The sequence below is a fragment of the Quercus robur genome, chromosome 6 (genome assembly GCF_932294415.1).
Source record: "Quercus robur chromosome 6, dhQueRobu3.1, whole genome shotgun sequence".
NCBI lineage: Eukaryota > Viridiplantae > Streptophyta > Magnoliopsida > Fagales > Fagaceae > Quercus > Quercus robur.
The window spans coordinates 1330609-1356848 of record NC_065539.1 but is presented as its reverse complement, the minus strand read 5'-3'; the positions used below and the strand labels follow the sequence as shown (position 1 = coordinate 1356848).

The window sequence follows — 26240 nt, the reverse complement described above, 5'->3', positions numbered from 1 at the left end:
TTTCAAATCGGCGGTGTGGGTTTCTGATCGGTGGCTTGGGTTTGCTGATCAGTGGCTTGGGTGGTGGGTTTGGTGGCCGTTGTTGGCTCCAACTGGTTTGTGTGTGGCTCGGTGTGTGTGGCCGTTGTTGATCGGTGTGTGTGGCTCTATTGATGGTTTGGTGGTTTGTGTTTATGTGTGGGGCTCTATTGATGGTTTGGTGGTTTGTGTTTATGTGTGTGGCTTTGTTGATGGTTTGTGTTTGTGTGTGTGTGTGTGTGTGTGTGTGTGTGTGTGGCTCCGTGTGTGTGGTGATGGGTTTGGATAGGTTGATCAGTGCATCATGGGTCTCTCTGTGTGTGTTTGGCTGTGTGTTGAACCAATGCCAGAGGTTAAGGGAGAAAGAGAGGAAAAAAAAAAGACTATTGGGAAAGCCCAGGAAAATGTGATTCAATCACGCCTAGTCTGAAAAAAGGTAACGGTTAGAAATAAATAATAAAGAAAGATTAAAAAATAATATTTTAATAAAAATAGAGTTTTGGGATGTATGAGGTATTGTAAAATGGTATAAGTAATAAAATGGCTTTTTGAGATGGTAAAATAGAATAGGATAGAATTCTTTGATGCTAATGCTCTAATAATTCAATGGATAATGAGTACAAGCTTCATGTTATCCCAAAGAGGGATGCAATAAACAATATGGGACATCAATCTACAAACATGCCAATTACACAGAGCATGAATTAAAAAAGCCTTTTTCTGTTTCAGTTATAATTAACAGAAACTGAAGACCTTTTCTGGCCATGAAGGAATTTGTTACTAACAAACACTCTGAATTAGTAGAAGCTGAACATGGATAGAGGATGGAGCAATTTTGAGCCATTTAAATATTTGCAATAAAAAAAAAATAAAAAACATTGAAACTGTTAATAATGTCTATTTAATAAAATCACACACATCTTTGATCTTTAGAACTGTACCCATGATCTGCAAACCTTTTTCACTTTACCACCTAAACCAAGGGCCAAGGTTTGGAAATATCACTAACCTAGGTTTTTAAGCCAGGGTTAAGCAATGACTCAACTAAAGAAAGGTATATGAGACTAATAGAAGATGATGTTTATTTAGGCTGCCAATCAGCTCTAGCTGAACACGTTTGAAATAGAGTCAAATATCCAACACATGTTATTAAAGACTAAATTCGTATGGTCACAGCTGAAAGAACCAACCCCCCCCCCCCCCCCCCCCCCAACACACACACACACAAAAGAAGACCCTGTCCATGAGTCCCTTAAGTAGTCCAATGCAACAAATATAAACAAATGAATATCCATTTTCACACAATTTATAGTTAGCATGAAGAGATATAGGAGATACTGTCTCATGGAGGTTGGCTAAGCGCGCAGAGGGGGGAGTACAGAGTACTAACTACTTAATTGTCTGACCAGCACAATTGAGTAAAAACTTTAAAAGAGATTCAAGTAAAATACTACCTAGTCTCTTTCCCTCCTCAAATTACTCGGTCTCTGAACCATTCATAGGCAAAGAATATAAAGTGGACAATAACAATCCCTACATACACACAGGGAACAACTTGGAACTACCAATAGATAAAAGCCAAAATACTAACAACACCATAATTCCTAAAAGATTAATGGTGATAGGCCACAAACTGAATGACTCATTGTGATAGAAATTAATTAATTAATTAGTCAAGTTATTAATTAATCAATTTATCATGCAAACACGTGGTAGCACCAACAAATCACCAATATACTAATTATGCAGCGAAAATAAATAACATGGTGATTTGTTTACGAATGGGGAAAACCTAACGGCAAAAGCCCCACCGGGTGATTTTCAGGTCACCACTCCCAAAACTCCACTATTATCACAACAAGCGGTTACAAGTAAAAAAATCCCAAGTACCTTACCAACCTACAGTTGAACCCTTACCCCAATACCCAATTGGACTTGTTCTGTAGTGACAGTTCCTCTTTCTGATGCACGACTCCCAAGTACGTGACTAACCAATTGCGCGGATCCTAGTACGTGACTTCAATCACCAACTAAGAAAGTTGTTGACTGCAAAGTTCTTCAGTTCATACAAGAAAATCAGATTTGAATTCTGAGATTCTTAAACCTTGACAGATAGAAGGTGTCGAGAAGCTATTGAGCAGGTGTCGAGCACACGGGGCTTGAACAACTTTCTTAAGCTCGATAGATGCAGCTGTTGAGACAACTGTCGAGCTTTAATGAATTGTCACTATCATCTTATTTTCTTGGACAGACTTAAAGGCTTCAACACTTGATCTTGAAACATGGTTTCTTGAAGTATTTAAACACATCCTAAATCTACCCAAATACAAGTAAAGTGCGTTTTGTCAAAGGATAAGCCAATTACATAAAATCGTGACATATGTTCTTAACATGTGAAACACATATGTCCTAACAAATGGTTTAAACCAACAGGAACAATGACGCATAACAACAAAGGAGCTAAAACATTGATAGTCACAAGATAAATATGTACCCAAGTAGAACAAGTGAGAGTTCAGGGTGGATTGCTGACCTTCAAATATCTAGATTAGCAATGCTGTCATCCTCTAACTTGAAAACATGAGCTTGATTATGGTGAGTGAAGTAAATGCAATTCCCCTCGTATCGAAAAACTCTCCAGCCAAAACAGAAAGCGAACAATCATGACCTAAAATAAAAGCTCGATCACCCAAGCTTTCCATTAAATCCCATACAAAACTCCCATCTGACTCTTCATTCAGCATATAAACTTTGAAACGAACTTTCCCTATTTCGTACTCATCAACAACATAGAGAACTCCACCCGACTCCACCAAATACTTAAATGTACCCAACTCACCATCAGATATCCGAGGATAAAACTGTTGCAACTCCAACGACGAAACATTGATCCAATAAACTATTCCAAATCGATCAACCACGTAGAATCGGCCCTCATACACAATAACATCATTAAATTCTTTTCCCTCACCTACAGAGGTCCAACTCTAGTCCCCACATTTTGCGTGAGCTAATTTTCCTCTATTGTAGATGACAAAAACGTGAGAGTCGTTTAAATTGATAGAAGGCGAACTGGGGTACATCACAACTTTGTAAACAAAGCCAAATTGATCGAGGTCTGGATCCATTTCAAGCGAATAGGCTCTAGTTAATTCGAGGTGCTGGAAGTCCAATAAATTGAAGTTGTTGGGGAGCTCATACCTTTCTCGATGTGTGGAGAGTGGATCGAAAAGACACAGTTTGTGGCCTTCAACCTCGATCAACCAGGCCTTATCAGAAGGTGAGGGATGTATCCTTTGTAGACGATAACATCATTAAATTCTTTTCCCTCACCTACAGAGGTCCAACTCTAGTCCCCACATTTTGCGTGAGCTAATTTTCCTCTATTGTAGATGACAAAAACGTGAGAGTCGTTTAAATTGATAGAAGGCGAACTGGGGTACATCACAACTTTGTAAACAAAGCCAAATTGATCGAGGTCTGGATCCATTTCAAGCGAATAGGCTCTAGTTAATTCGAGGTGCTGGAAGTCCAATAAATTGAAGTTGTTGGGGAGCTCATACCTTTCTCGATGTGTGGAGAGTGGATCGAAAAGACACAGTTTGTGGCCTTCAACCTCGATCAACCAGGCCTTATCAGAAGGTGAGGGATGTATCCTTTGTAGACGATAGAGAATGCTTTGGTGGAGAGTGAATTTTCTTTCGAAGAGAGTGTCAAAGTTTGAAGGTAAATGAGAGTATTTCAAGATGAGGTCTCAGATTAGGTAGAGAGGCAGAGTATTGGGGCAGAGTATACATGTGTTGATGAAGTTTGCCAAAGTCATTAAACGACAATTGCCTCAGCTACAAAGCATACGACCTGTAGCTTTTTGTATTAGTGTAATCAGTTTACATGTAGCTTTCTGTTGTAGTGTAGTTAGTTTATTTGTGTTGACACGTGTAAGGTGATGATCAGTTGTATGTTGTAATGATCAAATGGTGGGAAGTTGATCCGTGTAAATTGGAATTGGTTTAGAGGTGGTTAGATTATTCTCTTTGTTCTTTAGGCTATATAATCTTGCTGTAACTATTTTTGATTAATCAATTCAGAAATTTCACAGAGTTTCGATTCTTGATTCTCTTTCTTTCTCTCTCTCTCTCTCTCTCTCTAGCTTCACTGTGTTTGTTACACTCTGTTTTCTTACATGGTATCAGAGCTCTTTTGCTTCCATTAATGGCGAATCAAGATCAAGCTCCTTCTTCCACTGCTTCTCAATCTAATGCTCATCGTGAGCTTTCTCCAATGGAGGATCCGAGAAGCCCTTTTTTCTTGCACCATAGAGAATCACCAGGTGCGATTCTTGTTACTCAGCTCTTGACTGAGGACAATTACCCCAATTGGGCTAGGGCTATGCTTATGGCACTAGATGCGAAGAGCAAGCTGTGTTTTGTTGATGGCTCTATCACGATTTCTATGGCTCTCACACCCCTGGAGAAAATTGCTTGGTCGAAGAACAACTCCATGATTTCCTCATGGATTTTGAATTCCGTTTCACCTCACATCATTGCAAGTGTGATCTACAGAAACACTGCAATGGAGGTTTGCAATTCACTCAGAAACCGTTTTTCTCAAGCTAATGGTCCACGGATTTCACAGCTTCAGAAGATGATCTCAACAGTTATGCAAGGAGATGCAACCGTGACTACCTACTTCACTAATCTTCAAGCATCATGGGATCAGTTACTCAATCTCAGGCCTTCACCATCTTGTTCATGTGGCCGATGCATTTGTGGAGTGAATGATAAAATCACACTCTTCAATCGTCAAGATGCATTGATGCAATTCCTCAATGGCTTGAATGAAGCTTTCTCACAAGTCAGAACTCAGATTCTGATGATGGAGCCAAGTCCTTCAATTGACAAAGCCTTCTCTTTGGTGATACAAGAAGAAAGGCAAAGGGCTTTAGGTTTCAATGGAGGTGGTGTGTCAGTTGATTCAACAGCTCTGGCAATCAAGACTCAAGGGTTCAATCAAGGAGGAAAGAACAAAGGCAATGGCAGACCTGTCTGCAGTCATTGTGGAAAACTTGGCCATTTCATGGAAAAATGCTACAAACTAGTAGGATTTCCACTAGGATACTAGCAAAAAGGCAAAATTTCTGTGGCAAATCAAGTGTTTTTTGATGGTGAAAATGGTCAATCCGAGGCTGCTTCAAGCTCCTTTCCATTCACAGCTGAGCAATGCCAGCAATTACTGTCAATGCTGAGCTCTCATGCTTCTTCCTCTACCAGTCAAGATGTTGTTAATGCAGCCAATTCTGCTCTCTCAGGTATTTCTTGTGCCTCTTTCCAGGATTCTGTTTGCCTTAATTTGAAGAATTCAATTTTTTTTTTTTTTTTTTTTTTCTGAAAATCCTTCAAATAAAATAGCTCATAATGCTAAAACTTGGGTTCTAGACATAGGAGCCACTGATCACATCATTCATTCTATATCCCTTTTCACGAGCATAACTAGTTCCTTGTCATCCTTTGTACATTTGCCTAATGGTGAAAGGGTTCTTGTCACACATATAGGCACAGTCCAACTTACCCCAACTTTGATTCTTGAAAATGTGATTTGTGTCCCAGCTTTTTCATTTAATCTGATATCAGTGAGCAAATTAACCAAATCATTATCATGCTGTTTGGTTTTTCTTTCAAACTACTGTTTTATACAGGACCTTACTTGTTGGAGAGTGATTGGATTGGGTAAGCTTCACAACAATCTTTATCTGTTGCAAACCTCAGAAAATTGCAAGATTGCTTCAGAAGCAACTACTGTCCTAGAGTCAGTTTTCAAATCTTTTGTTCATTCTGTTTCTAATGATTCTACTGTCAATAAGTCATACTTATGGCATCTTAGATTAGGACATGTGTCTGATGACAAACTTCCTTATTGTGTATCAGATGTACCTTCTTTTCATTCCAATAAAGAATGTGTTGTTTGTCCAATTGCCAAATTTAAAAGATTACCCTTTCCTAATTCTAATCATATATCTGAGCATGCTTTTGATTTAATACATTGTGATGTATGGGGACCTTTTGCTAAAGCAACTCATGATGGTTTTAGATACTTTCTTACAATTGTGGATGATGCTACAAGATCCACTTGGGTTTATCTAATGAAATCCAAAACAGAAACTAGGCCTTTATTAATCTCTTTTTATAACATGATTTTTACTTCATTTCAATCTCATATCAAAGTAATTAGGACTGACAATGCTCAAGAATTTTTTTCTCAAAGATTTTTATGCTTAACATGGGATTGTACATCAACACTCCTGTGTTGCTACTCCACAACAAAATTCAGTTGTGGAGAGAAAGTATCAACACATTTTAAACATTGCTAGAGCATTGAAATTTCAGTCAAATATACCACTTTGCTATTGGGGGGATTGTGTTTTGACAGCTGTTCACATTATTAACAGGCTGCCTAGTACTGTTTTGGATCATAAAACTCCATTTGAGAAACTTTATTGCAAAATTCCTTCTTATAATCACTTAAAAGTGTTTGGATTTCTATGTTTTGCATCTACCTTAGCTTACAATAGATCAAAATTTGCTCCTAGATCTATTCCTTGTGTCTTTCTTGGATACCCTTTTGGTGTCAAGGGTTACAAATTGTTGAATTTGATAACCAAACAACTTTTCATTTCAAGGGATGTATCTTTTCATGAACATGTTTTTCCTTTCATCTCTTCTATCACTTCACCACAAGCCTTTATATCTTTTCCTCATATATGTCCTAATGTGGCAACCCCAGTTGATGCCATATTTCTTGATCCTGTCCTTCCATCTTCACACACTTCTCCTTCCCCTTGTAATCCTACCCAAGTTTCACATCAAGCAGTAGATCCTATCAATATTGTCATCCCTGATTCTGTTGTACCCGAATCTGTCATATCAGATTCTAGTCATTCCATTTCTGCAGAATCTGTTACTATTCCTTTAGTTGCTCAAAATCCTATAAATGATCCACCTGCATCTATTCCTTCCTTAAGAAGATCTTCTAGACCTTCTAAGGCTCCTACATACTTGAAGGATTACAAATGCAGCACCATTACTTCAAATGAACTTACACAGTCCACTCATCTCAACAGCAACAAGTCAAGTTCTATTCACCCATCAGGTACTAAATATCCTCTCTCTAATTACATTGATTCTTCCCAACTCTCTCCTTCCTATGCCCATTTTTGCTCCCTTATTACCTCAATCCCTGAAGCAGATTCTATCATGAGGCTATTAAGGATCCTAAGTGGAAAGATGCCATGAATGCTGAGATTGCAGCTTTGGTTTCTAACAATACTTGGACACTTACCCCTTTGCCTTCCAACAAAAGGGCAATTGGATGCAAGTGGGTCTATAGGGTTAAATTCAAGGCAGATGGATCTGTGGAGAGGTATAAAGCAAGACTAGTTGCAAAGGGATTTACTCAGCAAGAGGGATTAGATTTTACTGACACTTTTTCACCTGTTGCCAAGTTAACTACTGTTAAAACTCTTCTTGCTATCTCTGTTGTGAAAGGGTGTCACTTGGTACAGTTAGATGTCAACAATGCATTCTTGAATGGGGATTTACATGAGGAGGTGTATATGCAACTCCCTCAAGGCTTTCACAGCAAAGGGGGGAATGTTGTTTGCAAGTTAAATGGACTCAAACAGGCCTCAAGGCAATGGAATGCTAAATTTTGTTCTATTGTCAAACGGCTTGGTTTTAAGCAATCCAAGGCTGATTACTCACTGTTTACAAGGAGGCTTGGTGGTTCTTTCATAGCATTGGTGGTCTATGTTGATGACATTCTCATAGCCAGCAACAATGTTCAAGAGGTTGAAGCACTTAAAGTCTCCTTAGATCAACACTTCAAGCTTAAAGACCTTGGAGGTTTGAAGTACTTTCTTGGTCTTGAAATAGCCAGATCAGCCAAAGGGATCAGCTTATGCCAAAGAAAATATGCTTTGGAGATTCTAAAGGATGCTGGTATGTCAGCTTGTAAGCCTAGTAAAGTACCGATGGAGCAGAATTTAAAGTTGAGCAAGCTATAAGGTACTTTGTTACCTGATCCTGGAGTCTACAGAAGGTTAGTTGGTAGATTGATATACCTAGCCATCACCAGACCAGACATAGCCTACCCGGTTCACAAGTTGAGTCAATTCATGTCCAAACCAAGGAAGCCTCACTTAGATGCAGCTTACAAGATTTTGCAGTACATAAAGGGGTGTCCAGGTCAAGGAATTTTCTTGTCTGCATCTTCAGATTTTCATTTGAAGGCTTATACAGATGCTGATTGGGCATCTTGTATAGACACCAGAAGATCAACCACAGGCTATTGCATATTTTTAGGTGATTCCTTAATCTCTTGGAAGTCTAAGAAACAATTTATAGTGTCTAGATCTTCTGCTGAGGCAGAATACAGAGCTATGGTTGTCACTGTATGTGAGCTGACTTGGCTGCTATCATTGTTGAAGGATTTGGAGATTTGGCATCCTCAACCTGCTCTTCTGTTTTGTGACAATCAAGCAGCCATTTATATTGGAGAAAACCCTGTGTTTCATGAGAGAACCAAACACATAGAGGTTGATTGTCATGTTGTTAGAGATAAGGTACAAGACAATGTGGTAGGCTGTTTTTCACTCCCACACACACTCAGTTGGCAGATTTGCTCACTAAGGCCCTTAACAGTTCACAGTTGAGACATTTGTTAAGTAAAATGAATGTTATGAACATTCATGTTTCAGCTTCTCTTCCTCAGGGGGAATGTATAGTCTTAGATGGTGATAGATCAGTTGTAAAGAAAACAGATGCAGATGCAAGCAACAGATTAGATTCTCATCTTGAGGGAGAATGTCAAAGTTTGAAGGTAAATGAGAGTATTTCAAGATGAGGTCTCAGATTAGGCAGAGAAGCAGAGTATTGGGGCAGAGTATACATGTGTTGATGAAGTTTGCCAAAGTCATTAAACGACAATTGCCTCAGCTACAAAGCATAAAACCTATAGCTTTCTGTATTAGTGTAATCAGTTTACATGTAGCTTTCTGTTTTAGTGTAGTTAGTTTATTTGTATTGACACGTGTAAGGTGATGATCAGTTGTATGTTGTAATGATCATATGGTGGGAAGTTGATCCGTGTAAATTGGAATTGGTTTAGAGGTGGTTAGATTATTCTCTTTGTTCTTTAGGCTATATAATCTTGCTGTAACTATTTTTGATTAATCAATTCAGAAATTTCACAGAGCTTCGATTCTTGATTCTCTCTCTCTCTCTCTCTCTCTCTCTCTCTCTCTCTCTCTCTCTCTCTCTCTCTCTCTCTCTCTCTCTCTCTCTAGCTTCACTGTGTTTGTTACACTCTGTTTTCTTACAGAGAGTGCGAAAGGCTTCGTAGATAACATCCACGTAATCTGACAATGGCTCAGTTAAAGGGAAAGGTAAAGGGTTAGAGAAATCGAGAGGGAATCGATGATGAGAGATGGAGTCAAAGGGAGGGATAGAGGAGTGCCATGATGTACAGACACTGCGGAATCGAAGATTGTCGATGCGGGTATCGAGGCATTCGCCGATCTTTGCTAACAGTAACTCGGGAAGTTCCAACCACTCCACTCTCTCACTTATGTTTCGTTTGTTGGTCACTTGTTGATGACTTGCTTGTACAATGACTTGGACGAGTCCCTTTAAAAAAAGCTACTGCCCACGTTCGAGATGTTACTTCCCCAAGCCATAAGGCTTGAGGGTTTTAGGGGACCCAAGTTCAAGTGGTCTATAGGAGGTGGGGTGAGGTGAGAAGGGGGTTATTTGTACCGTTTCTAAACAAGATAATAAACATATGTGTGGTTTATTGAAATATAAATTGCCTACTTGTAGTTTGAAATTTGACACTTTATCCATCTGAGATTTGACTGAAATTTTAAGTAGCTTACCTGTGGTTTGAAATCTTATGATGCAAGTGTTCCACTAGTTTTTTTTTTTTTTTGAGGCAAGAGACATAAAAATTGAGTAAAATTACATATTTATCCATGTTTTTAATAGAAGTGAACTACGAAACTCTTATTTTGGCTAATCTCGGGGGGTAAAGTGTCAAATTTCAAATCACAGGCAGGTAACTTAAATTTCAGCAAAACCACAAGTGGGTAAGTTGTAATTCCCCCAAAATAATAATAAAATAAAAAAAATAAAATAAAAAACTCAACATAGAAGAATTAATTAGAGCTGGGTTTCTATTTTACCTAAAGGGAAAGGGAAAGGGAAAGTTTTTTATTTATTTTTATTTTTTTTTTATTTTTTTCATTTTTCATTTTAAGAGACTAATTGTTTTCACTCGAGAGACTAACATTAGATTGGATTTAAGAGATTGAACCGAAATCTTAGTCTCATTAGACTTAATAGGAACAACTTATTTTCATTGGAAAAAGTACACAAAAACCAAGTAGGGATTACATAACCTGTTTGGCAAATGGCAACCCAACCCGACCCAAATCATTTTACCCAACCCGTTAGGGGATCGGAGGAGTGGGGCGGGTTGTTCCCCACCCAAGTCTAGTGGATCGAGTGAGGGTATTACCCGAATCCTACTAGTATAATAAATGGTCTTTTTAAAATAAAAATATATCAAGATATTATTGTCATTTTGATAAAAGGTTAGAAGGAGCCTTAGTTTTGGACAAAACCAAATAAAGGGAAACATAGAAAGAAAGAATAGGTTGAAATTTGGCCTGAGTTTGATTCACTCAAAATTAAAAAGTGAAGAATTCTATTTACAGTTGGGGGTGGATGATTTGGGGTTTCTAGTGAGTAGGGATTTTAGAGTAAAATTCTAAGCCCTAACAGATGATTGGGGATTTTGTTTTGTATCCTACTAAGGTTAATTTCATCTTATCATAATATTATTTTCACATGTCCCAATAGTTATAAGCCATGTGTCCATAATTTTTAAAATAAAATATTTTGGTCCAAGTCAAATACCACATCAACATTTTGTTAGGCCTCATAAGATATAAACTAACATGTATATAAAGTAGACACCCGCTAAAATTGCCCAAAAGTCATTTTAGTCCTTTAAATTTGAAGTTGGTCACTCTAAATCCTTTTTAGTGCACTAAAATGATTTTTTGGCAAATTTATCAAACTGAAATATCTGACTTCACACTTATATGATTAAAATGATTTTTGGGTAAAGTTACATTGCATTTTTGCCAAAAATAAACTTGTTCATTAAGTAGAAATCCATTAAGCAAGATTTAACTCTTCCTTGTATTTAACATGTACGACAGAACTTCGGGTATGTAATCATATTAACCACCGAGAGGAACTGTTAAGTGATTATAAGATGCCATCATTAAAATACCTGTTATGAAGGCATATCACAATAAAAGCAAACACACCATTTACACCAAGCTGTAGTCTTGAGTTCGAGGATTCCATTCTAATGAAAATACATAGAAGTTACACAACATTTCATACTGTCCTTCCCAAGTAGAACATTAGAGGAATAGGCCTAAAACAAAGTTGGGAGAGGCTAGGATGGAAACTATATATCCTTGAAATTATGCTAAATTGGCAATGCTTCCATTTTATAATTTGAAAACATGAGTTTGATTTTGCTCAGTGAAGTAAATGCAATTTGCTTCATGACATGGCTGCCTGTGTCAAACAGTAAGAACAAGGCATTCCAAATAAGCAAACACACGGAAGCTACAGCCACATGCTAAAATAATTCAATGGATAATCAGTACAAGCTTCATGTTATCCCAAGCCGGGATGCACTAAACAATATGGGACATCAATCTACAAGCATGCCAATTATACAGTGCAAGAATTAAAAGAGCTTTTTAATTCTTGCACAGTTTCTGTTATAAATATCAGAAGATAAAGACCTTTTCTAGCCATAAAGGAATTTGTTATAAATATCAGAAGAGCTTTTTAATTCTTGCACAGTTTCTGTTATAAATATCAGAAAATAAAAACCTTTTCTAGCCATGAGGAATTTGTTACTGACAAACATTTTGAACAAGCAGAAGCCGAAAATGGATAGCGGTGGAGCACCTTTGAGCCATTTCATTATCTATAATAATAAAAAACAATCCTTCAAAGATACCTGAAACTGTTAAAAATTTCTATTAAATAAAAACACTAATGACTTCAGTGTTCAGATTTGTACCCATGACCCACCTTTTCACTTTACCACCTAAACCAAGGCATAAATATCACTAACCTAGGTTTTTAGCAGGGATAAAACATTGACTCAACTAAAGAAAGGTATATGAGACATAATAGAAGATGAAGTTTATTTAGGCTGCCAATGAGCTCTAGCTTGAATGATACCTCCTGTTCTTGTAAGAGGAAGGTTGAGGATGAGGCTGTTGGTTCAATATCCACCGGGTGGGTGTTTCCTTACCGATAAAAATAAATAAATAATAAAAAAAATCAAGGGCTAAAATGTTTGTAATAAAGTCAGAAATAGCAAACACATGTTATTAAAGACTACATTTACATGGAAACAGCTGAAAGAAACCCCCCCAACCACCCCCACCCCCCCCCCCAAAAAAAAAAAAAAACACCCACTCACACACAAAAGAAGACCCTTGTCAATTAGTCCCTTGAATAGTCCAATGCAAAAAATATTTAAAAAAAAAATTGCAAATCCATTTTCACGCAATTTATAATTAGCATGAGGAGATATAATTGGCTAACCATGTCAAGAAGCACTTACTTGCCAAACAACATGGTAGAACTCAACCACAATTGGCATATACTTGATTATGTAAGTTAGACACTTAAATAGAACTACAAAAAAATGTGATGTAATTAATAAAAGAATCAGCTAATAAGGATATCCAAGGAAATGATTTTTAAACACATGTTTAAGTTATCATGAGCTTTCTAGTTTACTAGCATTGTCTGATTCACCCTATCAGGAGAATATGGATTTTAACCCCCTTCCTCACTTGTCAAATGCAATAAAAAATGTGCATTTAATTATATTAAACTTAAAGCTATCTATAACAGAATTAAAATAAAGGGAAAAAACAAATGTATCTAGTGAACAAAGCTTCCATTATTTTAGGGTCTATGAGAGGTTATTAATAGACCGTCTTTCCCCCAAAACGGGGAAGATGATTCTCCAACTTGGACCCATGGCCACATTTTGGTAGAAGGTACTTGACATCACACCACCGCCCAAAGAACAAGTATTATTCTTGAGCAAGTTGAGGGTGGCTAGAAAATCTTAGAATATCAAGGAAAGCTGACAATGGAGAAGCAGTACCATCTTCCAAGTCAAACAACCCCATGTCATAACCAGGAAAATCATCCTTACCACCTTTGCTGAACAAATCTTCAATGACAAAACAAGCACTAGGCTTTATGGAAAATAGTTGGACCAGAGTGACAAAAAATATTTGAGGGGGGTAGTTTTTCTGGTTGTCTAGAACTGAAACATGTGGGATGTTCAAGTATTAGGCAATGGCTACTAGCAATACATACACCCAATTCAGTAAAAGATTATGACTTTCTACAAAATAATAGTTCATAATCATGCTTTAATCTTCCTTCTATTCAACATGGATATATAACTGAGTATGTAATCATACTAAACCACCAATAACTACTATAGGAAACATATGAGGAAGGAATTTTACAATAAAACCAAACACACCACACCACAATATAGTTCATAGGGTTCCATTCTAGTGAAAATACAAGTGAAGAAAAACATTCCAACAGTAAGATTCATTAAAACTTATACAACATGAATGGTTTTAACAATTGCCAAATAATGGGTTGGAGGAATTTACTTACAAAGCAGTTTGGATGTAAACTTTGTCCTCATTCAAATCTGCAATGGTGATGCTGTTATTCTCTAATTTGAAAACATGAATTCGTTTTTGCTGAGTGAAGTAAATGCAATTCCCCTTGTATCCGAAAAATTCTCTAGTCGAAACAGAAAACGAACAATCACTTCGAAAAATGTAACCATGTACTTGCAGTACATGAACAATGAAAACCTAACATTTTCCTTAGTTGTCTTAGCAAACAAATAAAAGGAAATAAAATTCTAGTGCATGTGGCATTAAGTAATCCATCAGAATTCCAGTGCATCTATTTTTATTTTTATTTTCATTCTTTGTTTAAGACTTTTGCACAAGCTTAAAGTGCAGCCCATGATAACAAAATCCAAACACAAATTCTCAAAAAGCACTTAATAACTTGAAAGATAATTTCTGTTTCTTACAAATAAATTTTGACTAATAATACATAGGCAAAACCAAGTTTTCGCATTCTGAAAGAGAGACAAAAGCAAAACATGCGCATACTGTCTGAGTAATGCATAAAGGCCCTAAAGGGTACCATGAGAAATATAGCAGCACGGAGTCCTGAAAGCATTTTGGTCCCTCAATAAGATAGATACAAAATTACAAATGAATGTGGCAGACCCCATTAAGTTCACAGGACAAAATAGTAAACAAGACAAAAATATTATGTCATTGACCAAGTACTATGGTCTTCTTTTGGTTAAGAAAATAAAGACACGCCAGTCAGTCTGCAAATGCATGCTCCAAAACCAACATCAACAAAGTTCAAAGTTAAATACTTAGGAAACTGTTAAGCAAAAAAGAGGTGGGGAGGGAGAGGGGGGGGGGGGGGGGGGGGGGGGCTGTGGGTGTGGGTGAATTTTTTGTCCTTGAAATTTGATGTTGGTTCAATTGTGGTCCTCCAAATTAAAATTTCAAAAAGTAAACAAAACGGTCACTCCATAATAAAAATACACAAGTTTAAAAAGCTGATTTTCACACCTCGATGTTGGAGATGTAATGCGAACTTTCAAGTCCACGTGGGTCAATTTGCTACAATACAAGAATCTAATAAACTTCGGAAAAAAGACAGATGAAAGAGCTTGGAAAAATAACAGCAACAATTCAGGAGTATGTAGAAAGCAGCAACTTGTTTTGAAGCCTCAGAGGAAGATACCTACATAAGGAATGACAAATGAGCCATCATTAGGAATAGCCTAACCAAAAATTGCTTTCTGAACCCAGATACATCATCCAGTTTTGTGATAACAATCAATGAACTATAACAAGAACAAGAACAAGAACAAAAACATCATATAATGCACAGATTACAACTAGATTGAAATGCTGAATTACAATACCATTTCAAAGCTCCATAAAAGATTCAGACTAAAATCATAGAAAGATTGACAGATATAACTAAACTGTTTTGGAGTTGAATCGGCTAGAAGTTTTGCCCCAATCGGTAATGAACTTGTGACAAACTTGTGACAGCAATACAAGACCCACAAAATCCCTAACCCAAACCAAAACCTAATAACCCATTGTTTATACAATGGAGCTTCAGTCTGACCCAAATGGAAGCCTAATCCCCTCCCTTGAATCTTCGGTTTTGAGATGAGAATATGGGTTTCAAGACTAGGTTTTTGGGTTCGGTTAGGGAGAGAAGAGTGGGTTTGGTCAGCAGAGAGAATGCTTGGGTTTGTTATGGATTCACTTAGAGGAAGAAGAGAAGAGGCTGTGTTTGTGATGGTGGGTTCGGTCAGAGGGAGTAGTGAAGCAGAGATGGGTTTGGCAGCGTGGGTTGAGGGAAGGGAAGCGCGACTTGGGTTGAGGGAGAACAAAGAAAAAAAAAAAAAAAAAAGAGAGAGGAGGCGTGGGAGAAAGAGAACCAGAAAAAAAAAAATGAGGGAAAACAAGAGGAGATAGGCATGAAAAGGCAGAAAGGTGGAGCATGTGAGAGGGAAGCTGAAAAGGGAACACACGTGTTTTATTAAACAATTTTTTTTTTTTTAACATCTTGCTACAGTGGGCTGCTATGTGCTGCTAGAGATAGCAGCCCACTGTAGCTAGATGTCAAAATTAATAGGATTTAACATTCTTGATGGAGCGTGCTTTTTACAAACTTGATGTTAAAATTTAGTATTTATAGCATTTAGAATTCTTAATGTGAATGCTCTAAGGTAGAGAGTCACTTTAAGTTCTATAACCTGTTTCCTAGTTGTAGTTGTTATTTGTTGTTCCTAGGATGTGATTTTGCAATGCAAGAACTTCTCAGGGTCTTGAATTTTAGGTGAAGGGAGAAAACCACTAAGATCAAATTTGTTCTTAACAAATACAGGAATTTAAAAAAAGAAAGCACCAAAAAAAAATGATAAAAACAGCATTCTGTATTGAACGATACTTATTTTTCTTTTGTTTTGTGGAGCAGTCTCATAACTCAGAAAACTTGGTTACACTGGAGATATCAATTTGGGCCATTATGCCATTTTCTACTATGGCAAGGAGTTCTTCCAAACAGTAAATTCAACTTCCCACACCAAGCTCTTTCAAAAAATTCAAACCCTAACCTTTTGATTCGTGTTATGTTATGTTATGTTTTGGTGGTAAAAATTGTTTTTTAACAGAAAAGCCAAAGGTCGGTAACAGAGACCAAACGAAACTAAAAACAGGTGGGCAAAGTGTTAAGTTTTAAACTACGGGTAGACAAGGTAAAAACGGGTCAAATCAAAGGTGAGTTTACTATAATGGCAACAGTGATAATGGCAACAATGGATGACAAGTTAAAGGATGACTGAATTAGGGTGTTTTGAAACTTAGAGGACTAAAATAAAAGAATGCAAACTTAAAGGATTGAAACAAAAAGTAGCGAAACTTAGAGAATGGATTTTCGAGTTTTGCCTAAATTCTTTTAAAAGTGTATATGCAAAATACTTTTCCATTAAAACAAAAATATTATCCAATTTGGTGGTTTCCCCTTGACTTAGCACGCCATGACTGGGCTGCCAGAGGCCCAGAGTCAAATAGTAAGTACAGCAAGGCATTTGGAATAAGCACAAATACGACCACATGATAATAATTCTATGGATAATGAGTACAAGCTTCATGTTATCCCAAAGAGGGATGCAATAAACAATATGGGACATCAATCCACAAACATGCCAATTACACAGAGCAGGAATTAAAAGAGCCTTTTTCTGTTTCAGTTATAATTAACAGAAGATGAAGACCTTCTCTAGCAATGAAGGAATTTGTTACTAACAAACACTCTGAATTAGTAGAAGCTGAACATGGATAGAGGATGGAGCAATTTTGAGCCATTAAAATATTTGCAGTAATAAAAAAAACAATACGTTGAAACTGTTAATAATGTCTATTTAATAAAATCACACACATCTTCGATCTTTAGAACTGTACCCATGATCTCCAAACCTTTTTCACTTTACCACCTAAACCAAGGGCCAAGGTTTGGAAATATCACTAACCTAGGTTTTTAAGCCAGGGTTAAGCAATGACTCAACTAAAGAAAGGTATATGAGACTAATAGAAGACTCTAGCTCGAACAGTCCCTCCTCTTCTTGTAAGAGGGAGGTGGAGGATGAGATCGTTGGTTCAATATTCACCGAGTGTTTCCTCACTGATAAATAATGAAGGGCTAAAATGAACACGTTTGAAATAGAGTCAAATATCCAACACATGTTTATTAAAGACTAAATTCATATGGTAACGGCTGAAAGAACAACCTCCCCCCCCCCCCCCCCCCCCCCCCCCCAAACACACACACACACACACACACACAAAAGAAGGCCCTGTCCATGAGTCCTTTAAGTAGTCCAAAATAACAAATATAAACAAATGAATATCCATTTTCACACAGTTTATAGTTAGCATGAAGAGATATAGGAGATACTGTCTCATGGAGGTTGGCCGAGCACGCAGAGGGGGGAGTAAAGAGTACTAACTACTTAATTGTTTGACCAGCACAATTGAGTAAAAACTTTAAAAGAGATTCAAGTAAAATAATACCTAGTCTCTTTCCCTCCTCAAATTACTCGGTCTCTGAACCATTCATAGGCAAAGAATATAAAGTTGACAATAACAATCCCTACATACACACAGGGAACAACTTGGAACTACCAATAGATAAAAGCCAAAATACTAACAGCACCATAATTCCTAAAAGATTAATGGTTTAAACCAACAAGGCATAACAACAAAGGAGCTAAAACATTGATAGTCACAAGATAAATATGTACCCAAGTAGAACAAGCGAGAGTCCAGGGTGGATTGCTGACCTTCAAATATCTAGATTGGCAATGCTGTCATCCTCTAGCTTGAAAACATGAGCTTGATTATGGTGAGTGAAGTAAATGCAATTCCCCTCGTATCCGAAAAACTCTCCAGCCGAAACAGAAAGCGAACAATCATGACCTAAAATAAAAGCTCGATCACCCAAGCTTTCCATTAAATCCCATACAAAACTCCCATCTGGCTCTTCATTCAGCTTATAAACATTGAAACGAACTCTCCCTTTGTCGTACTTATCAACAACATAGAGAGCTCCACCCGACTCCACCAAATACTTCATTGTACCCAACTCACCATCAGGTATCCGAGGATATAACAGTTGCAACTCCAACGACGAAACATTGATCCTATAAACTATTCCAGATTGATCAACCACGTAGAATCGGCCCTCATACACAATAACATCATCAAAATCTTGTGTGCCCTCACCAACAGTGGTCCAATTCTCGTCCCCACATTTTGCGTGGCGTAATAGACGGTATTGACCAAAGTCAAATTCATGGATGACAAAAACGTGAAAGTCGTTTAATTTGATAGAAGGCGAATTGGGGTACATCACAACTTTGTGAGCAAAGCCAAAATCATAGAGGTCTGGATGCATTTTAAGCGAATAGGCTCTAGTTAATTCGAGGTGCTGGAAGTCCAATAAATTGAAGTTGTTGGGGAGCTCATACCTTTGTCGATGTTTGGAGAGTGGATCGAAAAGACACAGTTTGCGGCCTTCAACCTCGATCAACCAGGCCTTATCAGAAGGTGAGGGATGTAGCCTTTGTAGACGATAGAGAATGCTTTGGCGGAGAGTGCATTTTCTTTTGAAGAGAGTGAGACAGTCATAGTAGTAATCATCCGCGAAATCTATTGAAGGGAAAGGGAAAGGGATAGAGAGATCGAGAGGGAATCGACGAGGAGAGATGGAGTCAAAGGGAGGGGTAGAGGAGCGCCATGATGTACAGACACTGCGGAATCGAAGATTTTCGATGCGGGTATCGAGGGATTCGCCGATCGTTGGTAACAGTGACTCGGGAAGTTCCGACCACTCCACTCTCTCACTCATGTTTCGTTTGTTGGTCACTTGTTGATGACTTGCACAAACTGGGGTAGATGATTTGGGGTTTCTAGTGACTAGTGAGTAGGGACTTTAGAGTAAAATTCTAAGCCCTAACAGATGATTGGGGATTTTTTTTTTTTTTTTTTAAAGAGAATTTCAACCTATGGGGTCTGTTCATGATGATAGCTCTTTATTCAACCATCAGAGACTTTACCAGTTGAGATAGCTGGATTGAGGATTTTGTTTTGTATCATACTAAGGTTAATTTCATCTTATTATAATATTATTTTCACATGTCCCAATACTTACATGCCATGTGTCCATAATTTTTAAAATAAAAATATTTTAGTCTAAGTCAAATACCGCATCAACATTTTGTTAGGCCACATAAGTTATAAACTAACACACACATATATAAAAGTTGACACACCCACGAAATTTGCCCAAAAGTCATTTTAGTCCTTTAAATTTCAAGTTGTCATTTTATTCACTCTAAATCCTTTTTAGGGTCCGTCTAGATACAATTTATTTTTGCTGAAACTGAAAACTGAAAATACTGTAGTAAAATAATTTTTAAATATGTAAATAGTACCGTGAGACTCATTTTTAATTTATTTTTTCTGAATAAAGTGGCTGTGGGTCCCATGAGTGCGTGAATAGTGATAATTGTCTCAAAAAGCAAAAAACGTGTAAAAAAAAAAAAAAAAAAAGTTGAAAACGTGAACGTGGTTCCAAACACATACTTAGTTTGAGTTGATAATTCAAACTTAAAAGCACTAAAATGATTTTTTTGGCAAATCTATCAAACTAAAATATCTAACTTCACACTTACACGATTAAAATGATTTTTGGGTAAAGTTACATTGCATTTTTGCCAAAAATAAACTTGTTTATTAATAGTCTATTTGGATACTGCTTATTATTAAAAACTGAAAACACTGTAGTAAAATAATTTTTAAATATGTGAATAGTATTGTGAGACTCAGTTTTAAAGCTATTTTTGCTTTAAAAAAGTACTTACGATCTCGTGAACAGTGCACGGAACCCACTAAAAAACGCTGGACGCAGCTGAAAAATCATTTCAGCTCTATCCAAACGTTCATTATTAGGGTGTGTTTGGATACCGCTTATTTTGCTGAAACTAAAAAATTATTACTGAAAGTACTGTAAATAAAGGTAAAAATTAGTTGAAATACATGAATAGTAGAAAAAATAAGCTGAATAGTGAAATAATTTTCATTTCCACCCAAATGCACACTAATTTGGATACCGCTTATTTTACTGAAAACTGAAAACACTGTAACAAAATAATTTTTAAATGTGTAAATAGTGTCGTAGGACTCATTTTTAATGAAAAAGTTGCTAAAAAAAGAAGTTTGTGGGTTCTGTGAACAGTGCATGGGACCCACTTGTGTGACACATTCCTGTAAAATATTTGCTGGTCGAAGAGGTAGTCGATCTTGTGCACAGTGCACGGGACCCACAGACAGTACCATGTCCCACGTGAAACGCAGGTCTCAATAAATAAATTAAAAAAAAAAAAAAAAGAGAGAGAGAAGGAAAAAGCAAACGCAGCATAGAGAAACGCAATCCAAACGCATATTAAGAGTACGTTTGGATTGGGCTAAAAACCCAGCACGTCTACGTCTGGGGTTTTTTTTTTTTGACGCGTTTGTGAGACTTACGACTACTGTTCATGAACAGTAGCCGCAAATTTTGACATTTCTTACTCTTTTCAGCCAATCAGTGCACACCATGCACTGTTCACGGATCCACAAATTTCACTTTTCAGCAACTTTTTCATTAAAAATGAGTCTCACGGTACTATTCACACATTTAAAAATTATTTTGTTACAGTGTTTTTCAGTTTCATTTTCCAGTTTTCAGTTTTCAGCTATATCCAAACGGATCCTAAGTAGAAATCCATTAAGCAAGATTTAACTCTTCCTTCTATTTAACATGTACGACAGAACTTCGGGTATGTAATCATATTAACCACCAAGAGGAACTGGTAAGTGATTAAAACATGCCATCATTAAAATATCTGTTATGAAGGCGTATCACAATAAAAACAAACACACCATTTACACCAAGTGGTAGTCTGAGTTCGAGGATTCCATTCTAATGAAAATACATAGAAGTTACACAACATTTCATACTGTCCTTCCCAAGTAGAACATTAGAGGAATAGGACTAAAACAAAGTTGGGAGAGGCTAGGATGGAAACTATATATCCTTGAAATTATGCTAAATTGGCAATGCTTCCATTTTATAATTTGAAAACATGAGTTTGATTTTGCTCAATAAAATAAATGCAATTTGCTTCATGACATGGCTGCCTGTGTCAAACAGTAAGAACAAGGCATTCGAAATAAGCAAACACACAGCGTCTACAGCCACATGCTAAAATAATTCAATGGATAATCAGTACAAGCTTCATGTTATCCTAAAGAGGGATGCAATAAACAATATGGGACATCAATCTACAAACATGCTAATTATACAGTGCAAGAATTAAAAGAGCTTTTTAATTCTTGCACAGTTTCTATTATAAATATCAGAAGATAAAGACCTTTTCTAGCCATGAAGGAATTTGTTATAAATATCAGAAGAGCTTTTTAATTCTTGCACAGTTTCTGTTATAAATATCAGAAAATAAAGACCTTTTCTAGCCATGAGGAATTTGTTACTGACAAACATTTTGAACAAGCAGAAGCCGAAAATGGATAGCGGTGGAGCACCTTTGAGCCATTTTATCTATAATAATAAAAAACAATCCTTCAAAGATACCTGAAACTGTTAAAAATTTCTATTAAATAAAAACACTAATGTCTTCAGTGTTCAGATTTGTACCCATGACCCACCTTTTCACTTTACCACCTAAACCAAGGCATAAATATGTTTTTAACAGGGATAAAACATTGACTCAACTAAAGAAAGGTATATGAGACATAATAGAAGATGAAGTTTATTTAGGCTGCAAATGAGCTCTAGCTTGAATGATACCTCCTGTTCTTGTAAGAGTAAGGATGAGGTTGTTTGTTCAATATCCACCGCGTGGGTGTTTCCTTACTGATAAAAAAAAAATCAAGGGCTAAAATGTTTGTAATAAAGTCAGAAATAGCAAACACATGTTATTAAAGACTACATTTACATGGAAACAGCTGAAAGCAACCCCCCCACCCCAAACAAAAAACACCCACTCACACACAAAAGAAGACCCTTGTCAATTAGTCCCTTGAATAGTCCAATGCAAAACATATTTTAAAAAAAATTGCAAATCCATTTTCACGCAATTTATAATTAGCATGAGGAGATATAATTGGCTAACCATGTCAAGAAGCACTTACTTCCCAAACAACATGGTAGAACTCAACCACAATTGGCATATACTTGATTATGTAAGTTAGACACTCAACTAGAACTACAAAAAAAATGTGATGTAATTAATAAAAGAATCAGCTAATAAGGATATTCAAGGAAATGATTTTTAAACACATGTTTAGGTTATCATGAGCTTTCTAGTTTACTGGCATTGTCTGATTCACCCTATCGGGAGAATATGGATTTTAACCCCCTTCCTCACTTGTCAAATGCAATAAAAAATGTGCATTTAATTATATTAAACTAAAAGCTATCTATAACAGAATTAAAATAAAAGGAAAAAAAAACGCATCTAGTGAACAAAGCTTCCATTATTTCAGGGTCTGTGAGAGGTTATTAATAGCCCGTCTTACCCCCAAAATGGGGAAGATGATTCTCCAACTTGGACCAATAGCCACATTTTGGTAGAAGGTACTTGACATCACACCACCGCCCAAAGAACAAGTATTATTCTTGAGCAAGTTGAGGGTGGCTAGAAAATTTTAGAATATCAAGGAAAGCTGACAATGGAGAAGCAGTACCATCCTCCAAGTCAAACAACCCCATGTCATAACCAGCAAAATCATCCTTACCACCTTTGCTGAACAAATCTTCAATGACAAAACAAGCACTAGGCTTTGTGGAAAATAGTTTGACCAGAGTGACAAAAAATATTTGAGGGGGGTAGTTTTTCTGCTTGTCTAGAACTGAAACATGTGGGATGTTCAAGTATTAGGCAATGGCTACTAGCAATACATACACCCAATTCAGTAAAAGATTATGACTTTCTACAAAATAATAGTTCATAATCATGAATCTTCCTTCTATTCAACATGGATGATAGAACTGAGTATGTAATCATACTAAACCACCAATAACTACTATAGGAAACATATGAGGAAGGAATTTTACAATAAAACCAAACACACCACAAGATAGTTCATAGGGTTCCATTCTAGTGAAAATACAAGTGAAGAAAAACGCTCCAACAGTAAGATTCATTAAAACTTATACAACATGAATGTTTTTAACAATTGCCAAATAATGGGTTAGAGGAATTTCCTTACAAAGCAGTTTGGATGTAAACTTTGTCCTCATTCAAATCTGCATTGGTGATGCTGTTATTCTCTAATTTGAAAACATGAATTCGTTTTTGCTGAGTGAAGTAAATGCAATTCCCCTTGTATCCGAAAAATTCTCTAGTCGAAACAGAAAACGAACAATCACTACGCAGAACAAAAGCTCGATCACCCAAGCTTTCCTCCAAAACCCATTCATCCCATTCATTCTTCTTATACACTTTGAAACCAACCACACAGAAATAATGACGGCCTCTCCATTCCCTATCAAGATATCTATCAACAATATAGATTGTTCCATCCGACTCCACCAAATGCTTCTGTGTCTTCTGACAATCTGACCCACAAGGATTCCAGAATTTAACCAAATCCAATGTCGAATCATTGATTTTGATCCACCAAACTATTCCGAATCGATCAACCACATAGACTTGGCCCTCATACACAATAACATCATCGAATTCCATATCCTTTTCACCTAAACAGGTCAAACTCTCATCCCCACATTTTGCGTGGCCTAATTTACCGTCACCATAGACAACAAAAACATGACAGTCGTTGAACATCACAACTTTATTAACACGCCCAATTGGAATGAGGCTTTGAATTTCAAGGGTATGAGCTCTAGTTAATTCGACGGTTCTATAGTCCAGTAAAACAAAGTTGTTGGGCAAAATATTGGGGGAATCGGATTCGGATTCGTACCTTTCTCGATGTGGGTCAAAAAGATGCATTTTGCAATCTTCAACCTTGATCAACCATCCCTTATCCGAAGAAGCTGATGGAGTTAGACGATAGAAAATGGCTTCGTGGAGAAGGCATATGGTTTGCTGGTGAAGATGGTCAGCTTCATCATGCGATAGAGCTAGCCAGAATAGGCTTCGCCTTCGCCTCCGCCGTGGCGGAGGGAAAGGGTTGGGAAAATTGAGAGGGAAGCGAGTGATGAAGTCGGAGCAAGAAATAGCCGAGCGCCATGATTTACAGACACCGCGGAATCGGTTAATCTCGCTGCGGGTGTCGAGGCGTTTGCCGATCGGTAGTAACAGTTCCGAGGGAAGTTCCGAGCATTCCACACTCTCACTCATGTCTTGCGTTTCTTGATTGACTTGACTTTTGCACCATGATTACTACCAAAGTGAGAAGATAGATATAGGCATGGATTTAAAAACCGGACAAAGGACCGTAAAAGGAAAGACTGATTGTTGATTTTTTTTGGTTCGACTGAGGTAGAACCGATAGTAAAACCGGTGATGTAATAATTAATAATTAATAATTTTATAATTAAAAAATAATATAATAATTTTATAGTAATTAATAATAATTACTTAAAAAAATTTATATAATAAAAATTTAATCAGTATCATTAAAAACAAACTTATAATAAAAAATAAATAACTAAATAATTCCTCTAATATCCCACCTAACTCTATTGGCATTGTGGGTTCCAGTTAGCTCGACTGGTAAAGTCTCTGATGGTTGTATAAGAGATCTGGGGTTCAATCCCCGCCTACACCAAAAACTGATTGGTGTCTTGGTCTGATGATAAAGAGCTATCATCAGGAGCGGGTTTTCTCCCAAAAAAAAAAAAAAAACCCTCTATTGGCATTAAATTTTCTCCACCTACCCCCACTTGCTTCTTCTTTTCCCATTCAGTGAATCAACACTTGATCATCAATTCAAAATTTGCTTGCATTAAATTTTCTCCACCGACCTTCACTTTCTTCTCTTTTTCCCATTCAGTGAATCAGTACTTGCTTCTACACAAAATCAGAATCTAATTTTTCACTCTTCATTTCTTCTCCTCACTTTACACATTTTCCTCTATCTCTCTCTCTCTCTGCCAAGCAAAGTTCAACCTCACTCCACAGCTAGCATGTTCCCAAAATATCATTTCTTTTACAACAGATCAGCTTCTTCCCCAAATTTCATCTCTTTTACGAGAACTAAAGATGAGAAAAGACTAACGTGCTGTTTGGTTTTTATCTTTCCATCACCCATATCTCTATTTCCATTACCCATAACTCAAAATAAGTGGGACCCACCCCAAGAAAGCTTGTTTGGCTGTGTTTCTAGTTTTTGTTTCCATCACTCAATTCTTTAATTTTTGAGTGATGAATTATGGAAACTGAAAATACATTTTAGGTGTTTTTAGTTTACAAGACTCAGTTTTCAATGGTATTTTCGTAATTAAATCCACAACTTTTGAAATTTCAATCTCAATGTTTGACTTTTTGGGGTTTTTTTTTTTTTTTTTTTTTTAACAATGCAACCAGCAGCATATCTTGACTTTTTAGTTTTTTTTTTTTTTTTTAAACAAAGTCACCGAGTGATGAGTGCCAAATGGGTGGGGTTGGAGAAATTAGAATATTTTAAGTGATGAGTGAAAAGTGATGAGTGATGACAAAAAAAAAAAAAAACCAAATAGCCCCCTAAGTGTTCTTCAGTTCTTGTCTTGTGAAGCTCGTTCATTTACTCAAAATAATACCATAAGGCCAAGAGAAAAAGGAGGCTGAGGCAGAGGTGTGTGAGGGAAAAAGGCGACCACCAAATTCCAAAGCCGAATAGAGAAGACAAGAAAGAGTGAGAGAAAAAAAATTTAGAGAAAACGGAGGCTGAGTGTGTGAGA

At 36.9% G+C, this 26240-nt stretch overlaps 2 protein-coding genes and 1 long non-coding RNA gene across 8 annotated transcripts in view; all 3 read right to left on the bottom strand.

Moving 5' to 3' along the window:
* Positions 1-11575: 11575 nt before the first annotated feature.
* On the bottom strand, positions 11576-19234 carry LOC126690481 (F-box protein At4g35733-like). 3 transcript variants are annotated; one of them, XR_007644643.1, is made up of 4 exons: positions 18112-19233; positions 14819-14993; positions 13824-13955; positions 11576-12415 (listed from the first exon to the last, which is right to left on the bottom strand). XR_007644643.1 is itself a non-coding variant. In XM_050385653.1 (2 exons), exon 1 carries the CDS (start codon positions 19176-19178, stop codon positions 18114-18116), a length of 1065 nt encoding a protein of 354 aa, XP_050241610.1. In that variant the 5' UTR covers positions 19179-19233; the 3' UTR covers positions 14760-14993; positions 18112-18113. The 3 variants fall into 3 exon arrangements, 1 of the variants encoding a protein (XP_050241610.1); XR_007644642.1 differs by lacking the exon at positions 11576-12415 and having other exon boundaries at positions 13534-13955; positions 18073-19234; XM_050385653.1 differs by lacking the exons at positions 11576-12415; positions 13824-13955 and having other exon boundaries at positions 14760-14993.
* LOC126690482 (uncharacterized) lies at positions 11576-21938 on the bottom strand. Its single transcript, XR_007644644.1, has 2 exons — positions 21745-21938; positions 11576-11899 (listed from the first exon to the last, which is right to left on the bottom strand). It is a non-coding gene; the product is annotated as an uncharacterized LOC126690482 (long non-coding RNA).
* Positions 21939-23428: 1490 nt separating this feature from the next.
* The window catches only part of LOC126690479 (F-box protein At4g35733-like), a 44573-nt gene continuing 41761 nt past the window's right edge, over positions 23429-26240 (bottom strand). The window contains exon 2 of one of the 4 annotated variants that reach the window (XM_050385648.1): positions 23429-24100. In XM_050385648.1, the coding sequence (XP_050241605.1) occupies positions 23599-24100 (502 nt within the window). In that variant the 3' untranslated portion in view covers positions 23429-23598. Of the gene's footprint in view, positions 24480-26240 lie in introns of all 4 variants that reach the window. The other 3 variants (XM_050385650.1, XM_050385651.1, XM_050385652.1) reach the window with 3 other exon arrangements.